Below are 17,410 nucleotides of genomic sequence, written 5' to 3' on the forward strand. Positions count from 1 at the left end.
GTGGAGGCAAACATAACTTACAGAAGAGCAATCCTACTAAAAGATCTTAAAAGTTAAAGTGTATGATTCATGTCCTGTATATATATCCTCTTCGATGAGCTATCACTGAAACACAGTTTTACACACCACCCAAAAAAGGACAAAATTCAGAGTGCTTTTTCTGTTGGTTTTTAGAGCTTTTTGTTGAAAAGATAGCAGTACTAATAAACTCTTGATATGGCTTTGTGGGTAACTATACAAATTAACCGATCTTTGCTAGTTTACAGTTTTTTCACACTTAAAATAATAATATCTCCTCTCTTGATAAGAGCCATAACAGCTTTTCGTAACTTGGTTTTCTCTTTACCCCACTTTTCATACTCCCTTCCTTGTTATTTATCTTTTAAAGCGGCTCATTAGTTTATGGATCAGTTTTACATATTTTCTTTAATCTTCATAATTGCTGTGTAAGGTAATGTTTTTCTCATTTCCAGATGAGGAATTTGAAATGTAGAGATGTACTGAATACTAATAAGTACTGGAATCAGTCCAGATCTTCAAATTGACATAATTATGAGATAAAATAAAGTACTTAAGACTGAGTTTTGTTTAGATTAAAAAGGCATACGTTTGTAAAATGGATTATTTCTACCTAGAATGGTACTTGGCACAAAATAGCTATTCAGTACCTGATGGATGAATTAATGAAATAATTCTACCTCTTGGTCTACGGGGTGACTTACAGTCGCTATTGTGGATAGGTGAATACTAATCTCACAGTGGTGTAGAGTTAAAATGGCCCCAGTAGTTGTAAGATGAAGGATGATATAGGGGAAATGAAAAAATGAGTTCTTTCAGAAATATTTTGTTTTGTTTCCAAAATATCTCTGAAAGAGAAGCTTTTCTTATTTATATGATTTGAAAAGGAGATATTTCCAGCTGTATATAATAGTCTATGGACTGGCTGAGAATGTAATAATTACTTCATTAAATCATAGCATATAACTTAGAAGATAAGATCTGGTCTGGGTTTTTAACCAAATTAGGATCTATTTATTATTTCTTTGCTTTTACCAACCTCTTCCTTTCCATTATATTTCCCTGACTCCTTAGCATGTTCTTTTTCAGGCTGTGTCCGAAGCAAATACAGTATCTGTTTGTATCTGTTGTTGGAGATCTCAGAGAGAAACTCCAGCAGTTATAGTATATTCCTAATCTTTAAAGGAAGGAAGATCTCAAGGGTCCTTTTCCCAGCTCTTACCTTTCTCTCTCCTTCCTTCCACTCATACATACTAGGTACACTCAGACATGCCTAGATCCAGAGATATTTTCCTGGGAAAGTAGTGTAAATAGTATGACGTCCTCCTCTTGGGATTCCATCTTCAAAGGCTGAAGACCAGGGCGCCTGGGTTACTCAGTTGGTTAAGCATCTGCCTTCAGCTCAGGTTATGATCTAAGGGTCCTGGGATCAAGCCCTGTGTCGGGCTCCCTGCTCAGTGGGGAGTCTGCTTCTCCCTCTGGCTGTGCCCCTACCCGCGTCATGTTCATGCTCACGCATTCTCTTTCTCTCTCAAACAAACAAATAAATAAATAATCTCTTACCAAAAAAAGAGTGAAAGCTTTGATTGTGCATAAAACAAATAAAATTTTACAAAACGTAGTATAATACTCCACTAATTTCAGGTAACTTCTTCCACTTCTAGGGTCCTCACTTAAATGCTCAATCCTAGCCCCTTAATGCTTTTTATCTTAATATCTTTTGATAGAGCACATTGTTTTTATAGTCATCCCTTTTTCAGATACTGTTTCTTATGTGAGTCCAGTTATGAACACAATACACATTCTGAACTGATTTTGACTGAGTAACATATGAGTAACTATGATCACTGTTACTTTCTGTTACTTCCTAGAACCCCATATCCAGGAGTAATAGTAATTGAACTACTGTATATTTGTATTCCCATTTATACCTAAGAATTCTTTTGTAGTGTAAAATCCCTTTACTATGGCAGGAACCACATTTCTTTTTTTCTTTAAGGCATACTGACCAGTATGTTATAGACCTCTTTTTTGGTTAAAATTTGGTTTTATAGTCTTTTTGTGAATTGTTTAAAATCACAAATGACAGGAAGTTCACTTGTACTTTTTGGAAGTTTTTCGAAGACTTTTGTTTGCATAATTTGATTTCTTTCACAATTTCCTTTCAGTTTGGTAGTGTGTACTTTCTTTTTAGTATAGACAAAAGATACATCTTAAGCTTTATGTAGGACATTTAATGATTTGTCATTTTGCCTATAAAATGGTAGGCATAATTTCAGTTTATTTTGAAAATAGATCCAGAGTTTACTTGAACTATAATCATAATTTTGAACATTGTTTAAAAATAGGTTTTATTTTTATATGTGACTTATATCTCAATTAAGCCCTAAGACAAAATAGGTGCTGTGTGATCTTGACCACTTTGAGCTTATATCACTGTAAAACAGATATCCAAAAAGAAGACACCATTCAGATGACTTGAATTATGTATAAATCTGAACCAGAAATATTTCTGTTATATCTAAAGTGAATCAGAAGTGGCCTTTCATAGCCAGGGTGTTTATTTATTCTTGTTCAACATTAATATTATTGTTTGAGAAGCAGAAAGATCATAATTATCTAGCGTGGTTGAGAAACTGAATGTTTTAGATGCTGTTTTCTTGATAACTGCATGTTACTATTTTAAACATCAAAGCTAGGGGGAAAAGATGCCATGACTTTTTTATTTTATAACAGCTATATTGAAATGTAATTCAGATACCATAAAATTCACCCTTTCTAAAGTGTATAATTCAGTAGTTTTGTTTTTTTAAAGATTTTATTTATCACAAGTAGGCAGAGAGGCATGCAGAGAGAGAGGAGGAAGGAGGCTCCCTGCCGAGTAGAGAGCCCGATGCAGGGCTCGATCCCAGGACCCCGGGATCATGACCCGAGCCGAAGGCAGAGGCTTTAACCCACTGAGCCACCCAGGAGCCCCTAATTCAGTAGTTTTTAGTAGATTCACAGAGTTGTACAACCATTACCAGAATTGAGTGCCTTTTTAAAGGAAAGCTTCACAAACTGTGGTACTTATGTCAGATAATAGGGCATTTTGAACATAATTTCTTAGAGTTCATTCGAACTTTGCCATTACTTTTATAAATAAGAAGAGCAACCCAGATCAACTTTGAGTTTATTAAGTCCTGCTCATATTGACAGGGGATTTATTTACCCGGCTCCGGTTACGTATGTCGTTCAGACTGGCAAGTATTAAGGATTAATGCTCTTGCTCCCTTTCTGATAGTCTGAGTTTGTGCTTAAAATCAAAGCTTACTTTTTCAGATTTTTAAAATTGCAAAATTGATAATGCACAAAGTGAATTTGGCCATTTTCTCCTTCAATTTGAAGTTATGAATGGTAAACCCCAGATAATGTCTTTAATATGAGCATAAACGTAAAGTGAAGTTAGGTAGAAAGAAGACCTCTTTGGCTCTCAGTTACTTAGAATGGATTTTGTGTTACAGTGGCTGCAGGGTGGCTAAGTTTGAAGCGATAAACAGCAGTTTGAGGTTAGGACTTCAGGAAACAAAGTCAGCACCCTGGCGTATAATTCCTAAATATAGAAAGAAACACAAGAGCTAAACACTTTTTTTTTTTTTTTTTGGTATGTACTTTTCTTCTTCCTTCCTTGATGATCTAATAAATATTCTCCCAAAATGATGAGAACATGTTTTTGAATTTTATTTTATTTATTTATTTGTTTGTTAAAGTAGAGATACCAGTAGGAGTTGCTGACTTTTATTTTTCTTGCGTCTTTATTTATAGGCTCTGACTGGTTAAGAAAGAAACATATAGTTTTGGACATTAATCTTACTAGCATTACATGCTGCTGTTTGTTACAGGTCTGCCTGCTTTGTCATCTTTTATGCTCTGTTTACTGAATTTCTCACTCTTTAATTTTCCTCCCTAGGGTTTTTGGTATTGAACTAAAATATATAATTATCTTCCCTAGCATGTTGTTTTTAACAACACATTACAGAGTGAAAGTGCTGGCAAATATGGCATTTTCTTTATATTCATTAGAGTTACTTTGTTACTCTTTATCTTTGTTGCAATAAAGTTTCATTAATCTCAGTTTCTTTTACTTGGTTCGTAATTAGTAATCACAAAAATGTGATGGTCTATTGATTAAAATGAAACTTACATGAGGAATACGTAACAGAGGGGAAAATGGATGTAAAAATTACATTTGTGGATATGAGGAAAAAATAAATGGATATGGATTTCCCTCCCAGGATATTGCATATACTGTTTATTGAAAAGTGGCATGTGCTTCTGGTGCATATGTAGCCAGTTCTCTTAACATCTGTCCCGTTCTAGGACTTCACATGAGGCAAGGCTCCAATCCTGCTCCTTCCAGATTCTTTCTTCATCTTTTTGTGGAATTTAGGATAGACCAAACCTGCAGAGGAACCAGCTACCACTTTTCACAAGTGACATGATGCACATATAAGGAGATAACACATTCAGTAAAAAACAAATAAATAGTCTTAACAGATAAATAGAATTAGCCTAGTTCTTTTTTTAACAATTTATTTACTCCTTTGAGAGAGAGATAGCACACGTGTGAGTTGAGGGGGAGGAGCAGAAGGAGAATTCGAATCTTCAAGCAGACTCCCTGCTGAGCACAGAGCCCCAACAGGGACTCAATCTCAGGACCTAAGAGGCCATGACCTGAGCACAGTCCAAGAGACGGATGCTCAACGAACTGAGGCACCCAGGAGACTGAGCACTTCTTTTTTCTTAAACAACAAAAGGGAATGAATGAATTGGGCGAATGATAATAAAATAGTACAATGTATGAATGGGAACATGGAAAACATTGAATTTTGCCAGTCATCAGAGAATTAAAAACAGTGTTATTATTTAATTTGTACTTTTTCAAAAAAATATTTTATTTATTTGACAGAGAGCACAAGCAGGGGGAGCTACAGAGGGAGAGGGAGAAGCAGTCTCCCCGCTGAGCAGGAAGCTGATCCCAGGATCCTGAGATCCTGACCTGAGTCAAAGTCAGACACTTAACCTGCTGAGCCAGCCAGGTGCCCCTCATTTACACTTATTAAATTATCTGGTAGAAAAACCAAACATAATTGTTGGTGAAACTGTACAGTTCTATATTGCTGGTGGCAATATAAATTGGTGCTGTGAAACTTTTTGAAGATGATTTAGCAATACATTTTGAATTGCCACAGAATTTTTCACATCTTTTGACTTAAGGTGAATTTCTAGAGGTAGAATGACTGAGGAATTAAGTCCCCCAAATGGGAAAGACTAGGTAGATGTTCATTGTGGCATCACTCATGACAGTAAAATACTGGAAGTAAGTGATATATCCAACACTACAGGAATACTTAAGTAAATCCCGACGTGTCAGTTTGGTGAAACATTGTGAGTTAGACAAAATGATAAGTTTAAACAGTAGGAAGTATCTTAGAATGATGATGCTTACATAATGTTGCAGAAAGCAGAATTTGGAATTCTCTGAAGAGTATAAAGTTATTTATGGACTATTTGTAGAAGAAATATGGAATAAATATAACAGTTATTGAGTATGGTTCATTTAGATTAATTTAAAAATTTGTTTCTGCAATAAGATAGATTCTAGATATATTTTTTTAAATGAACATTTTCTCCTTCTTCATCAACAATCACTACCCAAACCCTTTAGGAAGCAAGGGATAAGAACTAGGTAAAGAGGGGCGCCTGGGTGGCTCAGTGGGTTAAGCCGCTGCCTTCGGCTCAGGTCATGATCTCAGGGTCTTGGGATCGAGTCCCACATCGGGCTCTCTGCTCAACAGGGAGCCTGCTTCCCTTCCTCTCTCTCTGCCTGCCTCTCTGCCTACTTGTGATCTCTCTCTGTCAAATAAATAAATAAAATCTTAAAAAAAAAAAAAAAGAACTAAGTTAAGAAATATATGGACTCTGGAGATCAGTTGGGAATATTTAGGTATCAGGGAAGAAGAAAGGATAAATTAGGAATAGTCCTTTTTTTTTTTTTTTTTTTTTTAAGTAATCTTTACCCCAAGATCAAGAGTTACATGCTGTACTGACTGAGCCAGCTAGGTATCCCTAGGAATAGGTCTTTTTCATATTTTTTCTACTTTGTCATGTTCACTATACTACCCACTGACATCACCATTGTCTTTAAGAAGCAGTGTGGGGTGCCTGGGTGGCTCAGTGGGTTAAGCCTCTGCCTTCGGCTCAGGTCATGGTCTCAGGGTCCTGGGATCGAACCCCGCATCGGGCTTTCGAGAAGCTCAGTAGGGAGCCTGCTTCCTCCTCTCTCTGCTTGCCTGTCTGCCTACTTATGATCTCTCTCTCTCTCTCTCTCAAATAAAATCTTAAAAAAAAAAAAAAAAAGAAGCAGTGTGCCATAATAGACTCAACAGAGGATTTAGGTCAGAAGGTTGAGTTCAGATTCTGATTCTATCACTTGCTGGCTATGCGACCTTCTGCAAGTAATTTATTCAGCTTTTCTTGTTTGTAAAAATATTGGGGGAATTCATTAAGATACTATATATAAAATGTTTTTCACAATATAAAGCTCTATGCTAGTATTGTTACTGTTTTTGTTAAACTTGTCAGTTGAAATAGGAAAAAGGAGAAACAGTAGACTGAATTTAGTGAATGCTCAGAATATTCTGAAAAGTGTTTTTTCTTTTTCTTTTACAGGGATCTTTTATTTAGCCAGATGTATGACAAACTAAGTGAGAATTCAGTGGCCAAAGGAGTGTTTTTGGAGTGCCTTGAGCCATATATTTTAAGTGATAAATTGGTGGGGATGACCCCACAGGTAATGAAAGACTTGATTGTTCACTTTCAAGATAAAAAGTTAATGGAAAATGTGGAAGCCCTCATTGTACATATGGATATCACCAGCCTAGATATTCAGCAGGTGAGTTTATAGAAAAATCACTAATATACAGAATACACACCATTCCTTTATTGATTATACTTGTCTGACTGATTGGGCCCCACTGTCCCTTCCATCAACCCCATTTATTTTCTGAGCACTTTTGGTAAGATGTCTCTTAAACTTGTATTTGTCAATATATTTCTTAGGACTGTTCCTTAATGAAAACAGGATTATGAAATCCTGTGAGTCAAGAGTCTTCTATTTCTTTGACATCCCCCACAGTATCGGGCATAAAGTTACATTTGGTAGTTCGGTAAATGCTTACTGACTGACCCTTCTTCATCCATTTGTTTGTTCACTGCTAGTTTTCACCTGCAAGTGAATTTCAACTATGAGTACTCTTGTGTGAATAAGGAGTATTTTTACTTCGCAGAGTACGATGCCATTTTTCAAAAAGCTACTTTGTGTGTCCAGAGTTGATAACTTTCATGCGTTGAGTTTTAAAACGCACGATATAGTATAAGAAGCAAATTACAAGATGTCTTGGCCTGATCAGCCAGCCCATTGTTTGTAAACCTACCTCCAATCTGTCTGAGGTCTCCACAATAGGTTTCGGTCTTTAACTGAGGAGCAGTATATACTTTGCCTTAGACATTTCACTCTTAACGCTTGAGTTCCATATTAGTCCTAGTAATGGGCGTGCTCCTCCTACAGAGGCTCAGAGGTGCAAAGATGCTAATAAGTAAGCCCTGTTGAGCTAAAATATGGATGACTTAAAAGATCTTAGGAAGACCAAAAGTAGTAGTTTGTTGTTGTTGTTTTAATGTGCAAATTCACATAAAGTAAACAGCTTGGAGAAATGGTTCTTGTTTTCTTCCTGGAAGCTCTTATGAATGGCTGTGAGATTGCAAAGTAAAGCCAGATCCTCTTTTATGTATTCCTTTCTGCTATATGGGTAATTTGACATAGTTTTCATGTCAAGTAATAGTTCCAGTGATTTGAGAGCATGCTATCAATCTAGTTTTATTTACCTATCACCCATCACCAGTATAAGAGAAATTTCTCATTTCTTGTCTTCCCAGTATTTTTAGCTTTTCCCCAACACTATGTAACTATTCTCTAATCTTTTTTTTTTTTTTTTTTTTTTTTTTTTGGTTAAAACAATTTAAAAAATCTTCTTTTCAGTTTCCCTTCTCTCCATAGGAGGCCTTTTTCCCTTTGGGTTACTGCCCCATGTCACTCTTCCCAGTCACAGCCAGAAGTCTTGAAAGCATTGTTAGGTTGTACTTCCATTTTTCCCACATCCTAATAACTTTTCAGACTTGCTTTGGGTGGAGTCAGCAATAATTGTCCACTATATCAAATCCAATTTTTCACATTTTACTTACTCTTTCTGTAGCATTTGTTTGTTAATTCAAGAAGCGTTGATTGTCAGGTTCCGAGGGGTTTCAGTGACCCTAGTGGACAACACTTACCCTCTCAGAGGCTTACATTTTAGCCCAAAAGTTTGAGAGTAAACAGATAAGGCAGAAGTATAAAAAAATAAGTGATGTTAAAAGTCAGGCAGTATATAGAAAGAGAATGTGAGACTATCTTAGATTGCTTAACTGCAGAAAATCTTCCTGAGGAGATAACATTGAGTCTGAAATCCAAATGACAAGAAGAAATTAGTAATGCAGAGAGATCCTGGACAAGATTGTTCCAGGTAAAAGTAACAACTAATGCAAAAAATAAAAAATAAATGCCTTGAATTTTAACATTACAGATAAAAGGCGAACAGGTTGAGAGCTTGGTTGAAAGAGAGATTTAGACCTTTCAGGGCAAGGTATAGATTTTCCCGTTTTATTCTGAGTGCTCTGGGAAATCATTAAAAGGTTTTAAGCATGGGACGCCTGGGTGGCTCAGTTGGTTGGACGACTGCCTTCGGCTCAGGTCATGATCCCGGGGTCCCAGGATCGAGTCCCACATCGGGCTCCCAGCTCCATGGGGAGTCTGCTTCTCCCTCTGACCTTCTCCTCGCTCATGCTCTCTCTCACTGTCTCTCTCACTGTCTCTCTCTCAAATAAATAAATAAAATCTTTAAAAAAAAAAAAGGTTTTAAGCAAGATGACTGTGGTTTGCTTTAGGACTAACAGAATGCAGCTGGGAACCAAGTACAGAAGAAGGAGGGAGGTTAGTTAGGCACGGGTCCAGGAGATGGTTGCAGTGAGATGGAGAGTGAGGGCCTGATTTTGGATATGTTTTGGCAATAGGATTGATGTGCTGATGAATTGGATGGAAGGGTGTGGAAGTATGGGAAAGAGAATTTAAAGATGATACTTAGTTTTTTGGCGTGAGATAAAGGTGGATAGTGATTCCTCTAAGAAGATTGGAAGAATGGGTAGGTCTAAGTTTGAGAGACAAAATCAGGAGTTCTGTTTTGCCATTTTATTTTGAGATAGCTATTACTCATTCAGGTAAAGATATCAAATAAGTGGTTGGATGTATGAGTCAGAGGGGAGGTAAATATGTTAGTCATCAGTACAGAGATGTATGAACACAGCACTGGCTGAGAGAGGGTAGTGAGACGAGAGAAGAGGGCCCAGAATATGCTTTAGTCTACAAAGACTCTCCCATGACCCCTGCTTCTGTTTTTCCTCTTAATTCTCTTGCTGTTCCTTATTCTCCTTTGCCACCCTCTCCTCATCTACTTCAGCCCTCTTCCCTCGACACTGTAGTATAATATAGCCTTCATAGAAGCGGGATATAGGGTACACTGCAAATCGTCGCTGTTCCTCTTCTAAATAGTTTCTGAAATTAATTTCTCTCCAGCTTTAAACACTTCAAGCTTTTTGCTGCCTTGAGACTTTCATCTTTACTGCTTCAGCCTGCATAGTCCTTAGATTCCATCTCTGCTTTTGGCTCATATATGTGCATTCTTTTGGCCCTTGCTTAAATATTGCTTCCTCGGGGGTGACTTGAATACTCCATACACCAAATCAGGTTCCTTTGTAACACATCATATTTGTGAATGAATTAAATGTGTAATTGAGTATCTTCCCCAGTTGGAGCTCACAACGTTTTTGTGCCCCTCCCTTCTTTTGGTTAGTGTCAAGATGAACAGTAATTATGTAAGGGTAGAGACCAAGTCTGGGTTTGTCTGATGCTGGCAGTGGGCCTGAATATAGATGTTCAGTAAATAATTTGTAGAGCTATTGACCAAGGGTAAAATGAATATGGAAAAGGGGTGGATAGAGAAAAAAATGGACATTGGGAATGTTTAAAAGTAGCTATTGTATAATTAAAAGTAATATTGAACCTCCAACAACTCTTACCCTGGCATTGTGTTTGAGTACTGTTCCCCCTTGAACAACGTGATTTTGAACTACACAGGTCTGTTCATATGTGGATTTCTTTCAAAAAATACAGCACAGTAGTGTGAATATATTTACTCTTCCTTATGATTTTCTCAATAACATTTTCTTTGTCCTACTTTATAGTAAGAAAACAGAATACAATACATGTAATGTATGAAATAGATGTTGCTTGACTGTTAATCATTAAGACTGCTGGTCAGCTGTAGGCTATTAGTAGTTGGGTTTTGGAGGAGTCAAAAGTGATATATGGATTTTTGACTGCAGGGGTTGGGAGGGGTCAGCACCCCTAACCTCTCATGTTGTTCAAGGATCAACTGTACTTCAGTTTTTTTCAGAGAAGGACTAAGAAAAATTAGGGAAGAGTACTCGTTTTTCTCCACTGTTAAAGCTTTCTAAGGAAAATAATTGGTGAGACCGAATTGTATGGAATAACCAACTCTTCTTTTTTACAGGTAGTTCTCATGTGTTGGGAAAATCGTCTGTATGATGCTATGATCTATGTCTACAACAGAGGCATGAATGAATTTATTAGTCCAATGGAGGTAAGGTACTTCCAAATTTGGACACATGTTTAATACTGTCTGTTGATGGCTTTTTCTTGTTATCCATTTCTTTTGAATGGTTTCTATTTTCATCCAGTCACTTAATTTCTTGTAGATTTATTATTAGACCTGCACCCATTTTCGCTTGGGACTTTTTTTTTTTTTTAAAGATTTTATTTATTTATTTGTCAGAGAGAGGGAGAGAGAGCAAGCACAGGCAGACAGAATGGCAGGCAGAGGCAGAGGGAGAAGCAGGCTCCCTGATGAGCAAGGAGCCCGATGTGGGACTCGATCCCAGGACGCTGGGATCATGACCTGAGCCGAAGGCAGCTGCTTAACCAACTGAGCCACCCAGGCGTCCCTTAGCTTGGGACTTTAAGTACCCTTTAATTTCATACCTTCTGCAATGGCATTGCAGAAGGTATGAAATTAAATAAGTAGGTATTTAAATCCCAGGGAACAAATAGAATTAAAGGTAATGCTTGCCTGTTAGACTTTAAGTTGTTGTTGTTGTTGTTTTTTAAGATTTTTGATATTGTACATTTTCCAAAATGTATAAGAAATTTATTTTATATACTTATTGTTTGTAGTAAATGTACTACTGAGAAATACTCTTTGTAGATACATTGTGCTGGAGGAAGGTCCTGATAACCGTGAAAGATCATTCTTTGTTAATTGCTGATTTGCTTCTTTTTCCAGTTCAGTGTTTATAGCACGCATTAGAATTTATTCTCCTTACCACTAAAAAGCATTTGGGCTTATTTTAAAAAGAACCAAATGCCATATCCATCTTGTTATTTGCCTTAAATTGAGGACAGAATTGTAGATAATGGATTGTGGATTTATATAGTACCTTGCCAGCCCATTGTTTTCTTACAATGACTAATTACGTGGCTCATCTGCGGAAGGCATCCAAGCAACTTTTTTTTGTTTTGCATATTTAATGGCCATCAAAACTGTCTCCCATATTACTAAGCCAACAGGTATTTTGTGATATTCTAGGCTTCCTTAAATACACTTGACTGGGTAGGTGAGTATCACTCTAATTCAGTACTCCTCCAGTTTTCTTCTTCTTGGTCAGTTTCCAGAATGAGTGCCACAGCCCTCTTCCCCTGGTTTTGACTCTGATTGTGTGTCTAGTAAGTATTTCTTACACTTACCACCTCTCAGCTGCTTCCCCATCAAAGTCCAGTACTTCCCTGGAAAGAGAGGTCGGCTGCATCCTCAGTGAGGTCCAGGACCTCTCTGCACGTAAAAAATATGTTCTGTCTCATTACTAAACCACAATTAGGAAGAATTAATGCAATTTCTGTGAGATGCTCCCATTAGATGGTCCACTGAGGGAAAGTCCCGAGAAATTCCTAAAGAATCTGGGGAGACCCGTGGGAGGACAAAGGGTCCCCACATGGGCCACCAGATATGAGGCATCTCAATTATGGGGGTCTCCTGATCACATGGGGGCAGCCACAAAATGTAGGGTTACTTTGCTTGGATGGGGGCTTGTGGTGTGGTGTCTGAGGCAAAAGACTTCACCTAAGAAAGAACAAAAGAGATAAAAGTTTATTAAATATACTGCAAGGGAGTGGCAGGCAAAGGAGAGACTGCGACAAGGCAATGATGAGGGGCCACAGTTATATGGGGATGTTTGGAGTTTCTCTTTTTTGGTAACCTTAGGAACTGTGCCTTGTTGTAATTGGTCAGTTAGGGCCGGTGGCTGTTTCGAGGTGGGTCACTTAATGAGACTGTTTGCACCACCTGTTTGCATTCTGCTCAGTAGGAGCTGTGGGCCCTTTGACCTTGATCGATTTCCATTGCTTAAGCCCGTTGCCCAAAAGTGGCCTCTACAATTTCTAGTTTGTCTCAAAATAATCCTTAGAAACAGATTCTGATTCAATACATTCTATGGTGATAAAAATGATTGCGTGGTTTTTGTTATTAGGGCTTTTTAAGTTTTAGTTTGGTGTGTGTGTTTCATTCTTCAAAGTCTGGTTTGCATTTATACCTATACATCTCAGATGGACTGCTGAGCTCTTAAGGGTGACTTGTTTTGTGTTAAGAGAAGTTTTTAAGTTTGATGGTTTTCTGAAAGAGCTTATTAAATAGTGATTTGGATAGGTTAGCTAGCAATGGGAGGTTAAACCGGGCACTCTGTGATTCCTTTTTTATAATTTTTTGCCCACAGGGAAATCACTTGTCCATGTTTAGTTACTTTTGTACTTAAAGAGGTCTAAATTTTTTTTTTAAAGATTTTATTTATTTATTTGACAGACAGAGATCACAAGTAGGCAGAGAGGCAGGCAGAGAGAGAGGGGGGAAGCAGGCTCCCCACGGAGCAGAGAGCCCGATGCGGGGCTCGATCCCAGGACCCTGAGATCATGACCTGGGCCTAAGGCAGAAGCTTTAACCCACTGAGCCACCCAGGCACCCCTAAAGAGGTCTAAATTAAAAGGTGCCCTGCCTCTTGGAAATTTTCTAGGTTTTCTAGAATGACAGTGTCATCACATTTAAGATGACGACCACAGTCTCTGAAATCTTTCCTTAGTTCTAGCTTTGGCTCCTTCTGAGATAAAAGTAGTGCCTTGTGTTCAGAGGAGAAACTTTACTTCTAGCAATTTAGAGTGGAGGTGGTGGAGGGAAGGCTGCGAATTAACTGATCAAAGACAGCAGAAAAGATAAAGTTTATTCACACAAGTACTAGGAGCACTTAGTAAAGGGTACTTTACTGTATAGCCAGAACTAAAGGTACCAGTTTAACAAAATGTGGGGAAGCGGGGAGGGACTTAGGGTTTCCCTGGGAAAGAAAATATGGATTGGTTTTGGGGGCTCTTTGATGCTACTAAACAGTTTAATTTGCATTTCCCAGTGTTAAGGGTCTGTCCTCTCCCAAATAGGGACCTCCCTCTGAGGAAAGCCAATGTAGTTTTGTTGTCAGTTTTACCGTTTCCAGAGATTGTACTTTAGTTTAAGTAATGTTTCCTTTTGTGTCTACTGTTGTTCAGATGTTTTCATTTTAAAGTAATCTTCATTACCATTTTGGTAGGCTATTAATCCCTTCACTTTCTTACTATTTTTTTTAAATAAAGCATTTTGAATAACCTAGGGATATTTTATATCAGAAATTACAATCTCAAGAAAGACCTTCATCTAACTGATATTTATTAAATAGTTTCTTTGAGTGAGGAATATGAGACCAATTGTTTCCCTAGTGATCCTTCGATAATAGTTCATGGCCACATTAAAAGTCTTTATATATAATCTCAATAGCAAATACCTAATTCAGTCAGAGAAAGGTGATTAATAATATAAGATTCTTGATTATGTTTTTGAAAATGTAATTCTTTATTGAAAATGATGGTGATTGTTTTCTTCTTAATTTTAATGCAGAAACTTTTCAGAGTCATTGCTCCTCCTTTGAACGCAGGAAGGACGCTAACAGGTATTAATTTTCTAAGTCTTAATTTTTTCCTCCTTTTTATATTTTAAGATATTTAAATTTCATGAAATTGGCTAATTTAATGTATACAGTATGAATTTTGGTAATCTTACATAATCATATAACCACCACCGTAATAATCAAACTATAAAAAGAGCTAAAGTTCCTTCACACTGAAGTTTCTCCTTGCCCCTTTATACTCCAGCTTTTCCCCCCCAGGCTATCCTCCAGGCAGTCACTGCTCTATTTTCTGACACTACTTGTCTTGTAAATGGACTCTTAACAGTAGGTAGTCTTTGGTGTTTTATTTCTTGCACTTAGCATAATGTTTTTGAGATCTCTCCATGTTGTTGCATATATTAATATTTGTTCCCTTTTATTTCCGAGTGGTATTTCACAGGTTGGATATACTGTCAGTTGTTTATTCACCAGGGGATGGACATTTGACTTGCTTTATTTAGAGCTGTTCTTTTTTTTAAATTTTTTTAAAATGATTTTATTTATTTATTTGACAGACAGAGATCACAAGTAGGCAGAGAGGCAGGCAGAGGGGGTGGGGAGCAGGACTCTGGGATCATGACCTGAGCCAAAGGCAGAGGTTTTAACCCACTGAGCCTCCCAGGCACCCCTAGGGCTGTTCTAAGTAATGTTGCTAATACATGTGTGAACAAGTTTTGTTTCTAATTAAACTTAGGAGAAAATTATAGAGTTGCATGCAGTTGTAAGTAATGGCACAATAGATCATGTATACTCTTTACCCAATTTCTCCCAGTGATAACATCTTGCAAAACTAAAGCATAGTATCACAACTGGATATTCACATTGATAAAGTCGAGATACAAAACAGGTACTATGGTAATAACCATAGTATGCTATATATTGCCTTTATCCTCCATCACTGACCCTTAGCTATGAATATGTTTCTGTGTGGACATACGTGTTTATTTTTCTTGGCCAAGTATCTAAGTGTGGAATGGAGAGACTATTTGGTGAATACATGGTTTACTTTCTAAGGTACTGCTACTTGGTTTTTTAAAATGACTGTAACATTTTACATTTCTATCAGCAATATATGAGACTTCCAGTTGTTCCATATCCTTGCAAGCACTTGGTACTCTCAGTCTATAAATCTGAAAAATTTTAGCCATTCTGGTGGGTATATAATGGTTATCTTGTGATTTTAATTTTTATTTCCACAGTGGTTAGTGATGTTGAACATCTCATGAGCTCTTGTGCTGCACCGCCCCGCCCCCCCCCCCCCCCCCCCCCCCCCCCCGCCCTGTATGTCTGTATGTGTGTATTTTTTAATCAGTTAACTCTTTAACACTTCTTTGGAATTAGGGAGGAGGTATTCCTGGGCTTCATATTAGTGGGTTGTAAAAGTTCCAAGTGAAAGAGCCTGTGAGTTCTTTATGTAGTCTGGAAATAAGCTCTTTTTCAAGATTAGTTTTGCATAATTTTTCTCCCAGTCTGTTGCTTAGCTTTTCATTTTTCTTAACCCTGCTTTTCATAGAACAACAGTTTTTAATCTTCATTAAGTTCACTTTATTCATTTTTTCTTTTGTGGTTTTGGACTTTTGGTGTTTAAGAAATCTTTGTCCAATTCAGTGTCATAAAGATTTTCTCCTCTGTTTTTTTTTTTTTTTTTTTCTATAAATGTAATAGTTTCAGCACTTATATTTAGGTCTGTAATCCATTTTGAGTTAACTTAATTTTCCTATGGGATGCAAGGTAAAGTTCAAGGAATTTTTTTCCTCATAAAGCTATCAGTTTCTTTACCATTTTTTTTTAAAGATACCTTGTTTCCATTGACACCTTTTTTGTTTAAAAAATTGGCAAAAATGTAATTTTGTCAAAAATCACTTGAGTATATAAGTATAGGTCTCTTTCTGTGCTCTTTGTTATGTTTCCATGATTTATTTGTCTGTACTTATGCCAGGAATTTACTGTTCTGACTGTTGTAGCTTTATAGTAAGTCTTGAAATCAGGTACTTAGATCTCCCAACTTTTTCTTTCTCAAAATTGTCATGACTAGTCTAGGTCCTTTGTCTTTACATATAGCCATTAAAATCAACTCATCACTTTCTTTTAAAAAAACAGAATTTTGTTTGAGATTGTAGTTGACCCTGTAGAATAATTTGGGGGAGATTGCCATCTTAACACTGTTGAGTCTTCTGATCTATGAATGTGCTATGTTTCTCCATTTATTTTGGTCTTTTCAAGTCACTTTGGTTTCCCAAGTTCTGCAAAAAGGCAGCTGGGATTTTTATAAGCATGCTTTGACTCTATAGATCAACTTGGCAATTATTGCGGTCTTAACATCATTAAGTTCTCCAATCCATGAACATAAGATATCTTCCCATTTATTTAGGTCTTGTTTAATTTTTTTCAACAATGTTTTGCAGTATTTCAGTGTGTAAGTCATATACTTCTTTCGTTGAATCTATTCCTATTTTACTAATTTTGATGCTATTATAAGAGGAATTGGTATTTTAATTTCATTTTTGGAATTTGGCATTTTCATTTCATTTTTGGAATGTTATTTGTGAGTGTATAGAAATGAAATTGATTATTGTTTATTGACCTTGTATCCTGCATTCTTGCTGAATTCATTCTAACTTTTTAAATGAATTCTGTAAAATTTTCTGCATATGTAAGATCATGTTTTTTTGTAAACAGAGATAGTTTTACTTCTTCCTTTCTAATCTGAATGCTTTCTATTTCTTTTTTCCTTTTTAATTGGCCTGGTTAGAACCTCCAATACCATTGAATAAAGTGGCAAGAGTGGACATCTTTACCTTTTTCCTGATATAAGAGAGAAAGCATTCAGTTTTTCATTATTTTTATTTTATTTTATTTTATTTTAAAAGATTTTATTTATTTATTTGACAGACGGAGATCACAAGTAGGCAGAGAGGCAGGCAGAGAGAGAGGAGGAAGCAGGCTCCCCACAGAGCAGAGAGCCCGATGTGGGGCTCGATCCCAGGACCCTGGGATCATGACCTGAGCTGAAGGCAGAGGCTTTAACCCACTGAGCCACCTAGGCGCCCCTCAGTTTTTCATTATTATATATGCTATATACTGTGAGTTTTTTGTAGATGGCCTTATCAGTTTGAAGAATTTCATTCTTTTCCTAGTTGGATGAGTGGTTTTAATATGAAAGAAT

General features: G+C 36.9%; 1 protein-coding gene across 2 annotated transcripts in view; it reads left to right on the top strand.

The window, feature by feature from the left end:
- VPS8 (VPS8 subunit of CORVET complex) overlaps positions 1-17,410 on the top strand; it is a 247,869-nt gene that overhangs the window by 78,507 nt on the left and 151,952 nt on the right. For both annotated transcript variants that reach the window (XM_047732015.1, XM_047732018.1), the window contains 3 exons: positions 6,730-6,952; positions 10,722-10,811; positions 14,196-14,247. In XM_047732015.1, the coding sequence (XP_047587971.1) occupies positions 6,730-6,952; positions 10,722-10,811; positions 14,196-14,247 (365 nt within the window). The remainder of the gene's footprint in view (positions 1-6,729; positions 6,953-10,721; positions 10,812-14,195; positions 14,248-17,410) is intronic.

This window comes from Lutra lutra, chromosome 1, assembly GCF_902655055.1.
Source record: "Lutra lutra chromosome 1, mLutLut1.2, whole genome shotgun sequence".
Classification (NCBI taxonomy): Eukaryota; Metazoa; Chordata; class Mammalia; order Carnivora; family Mustelidae; genus Lutra; species Lutra lutra.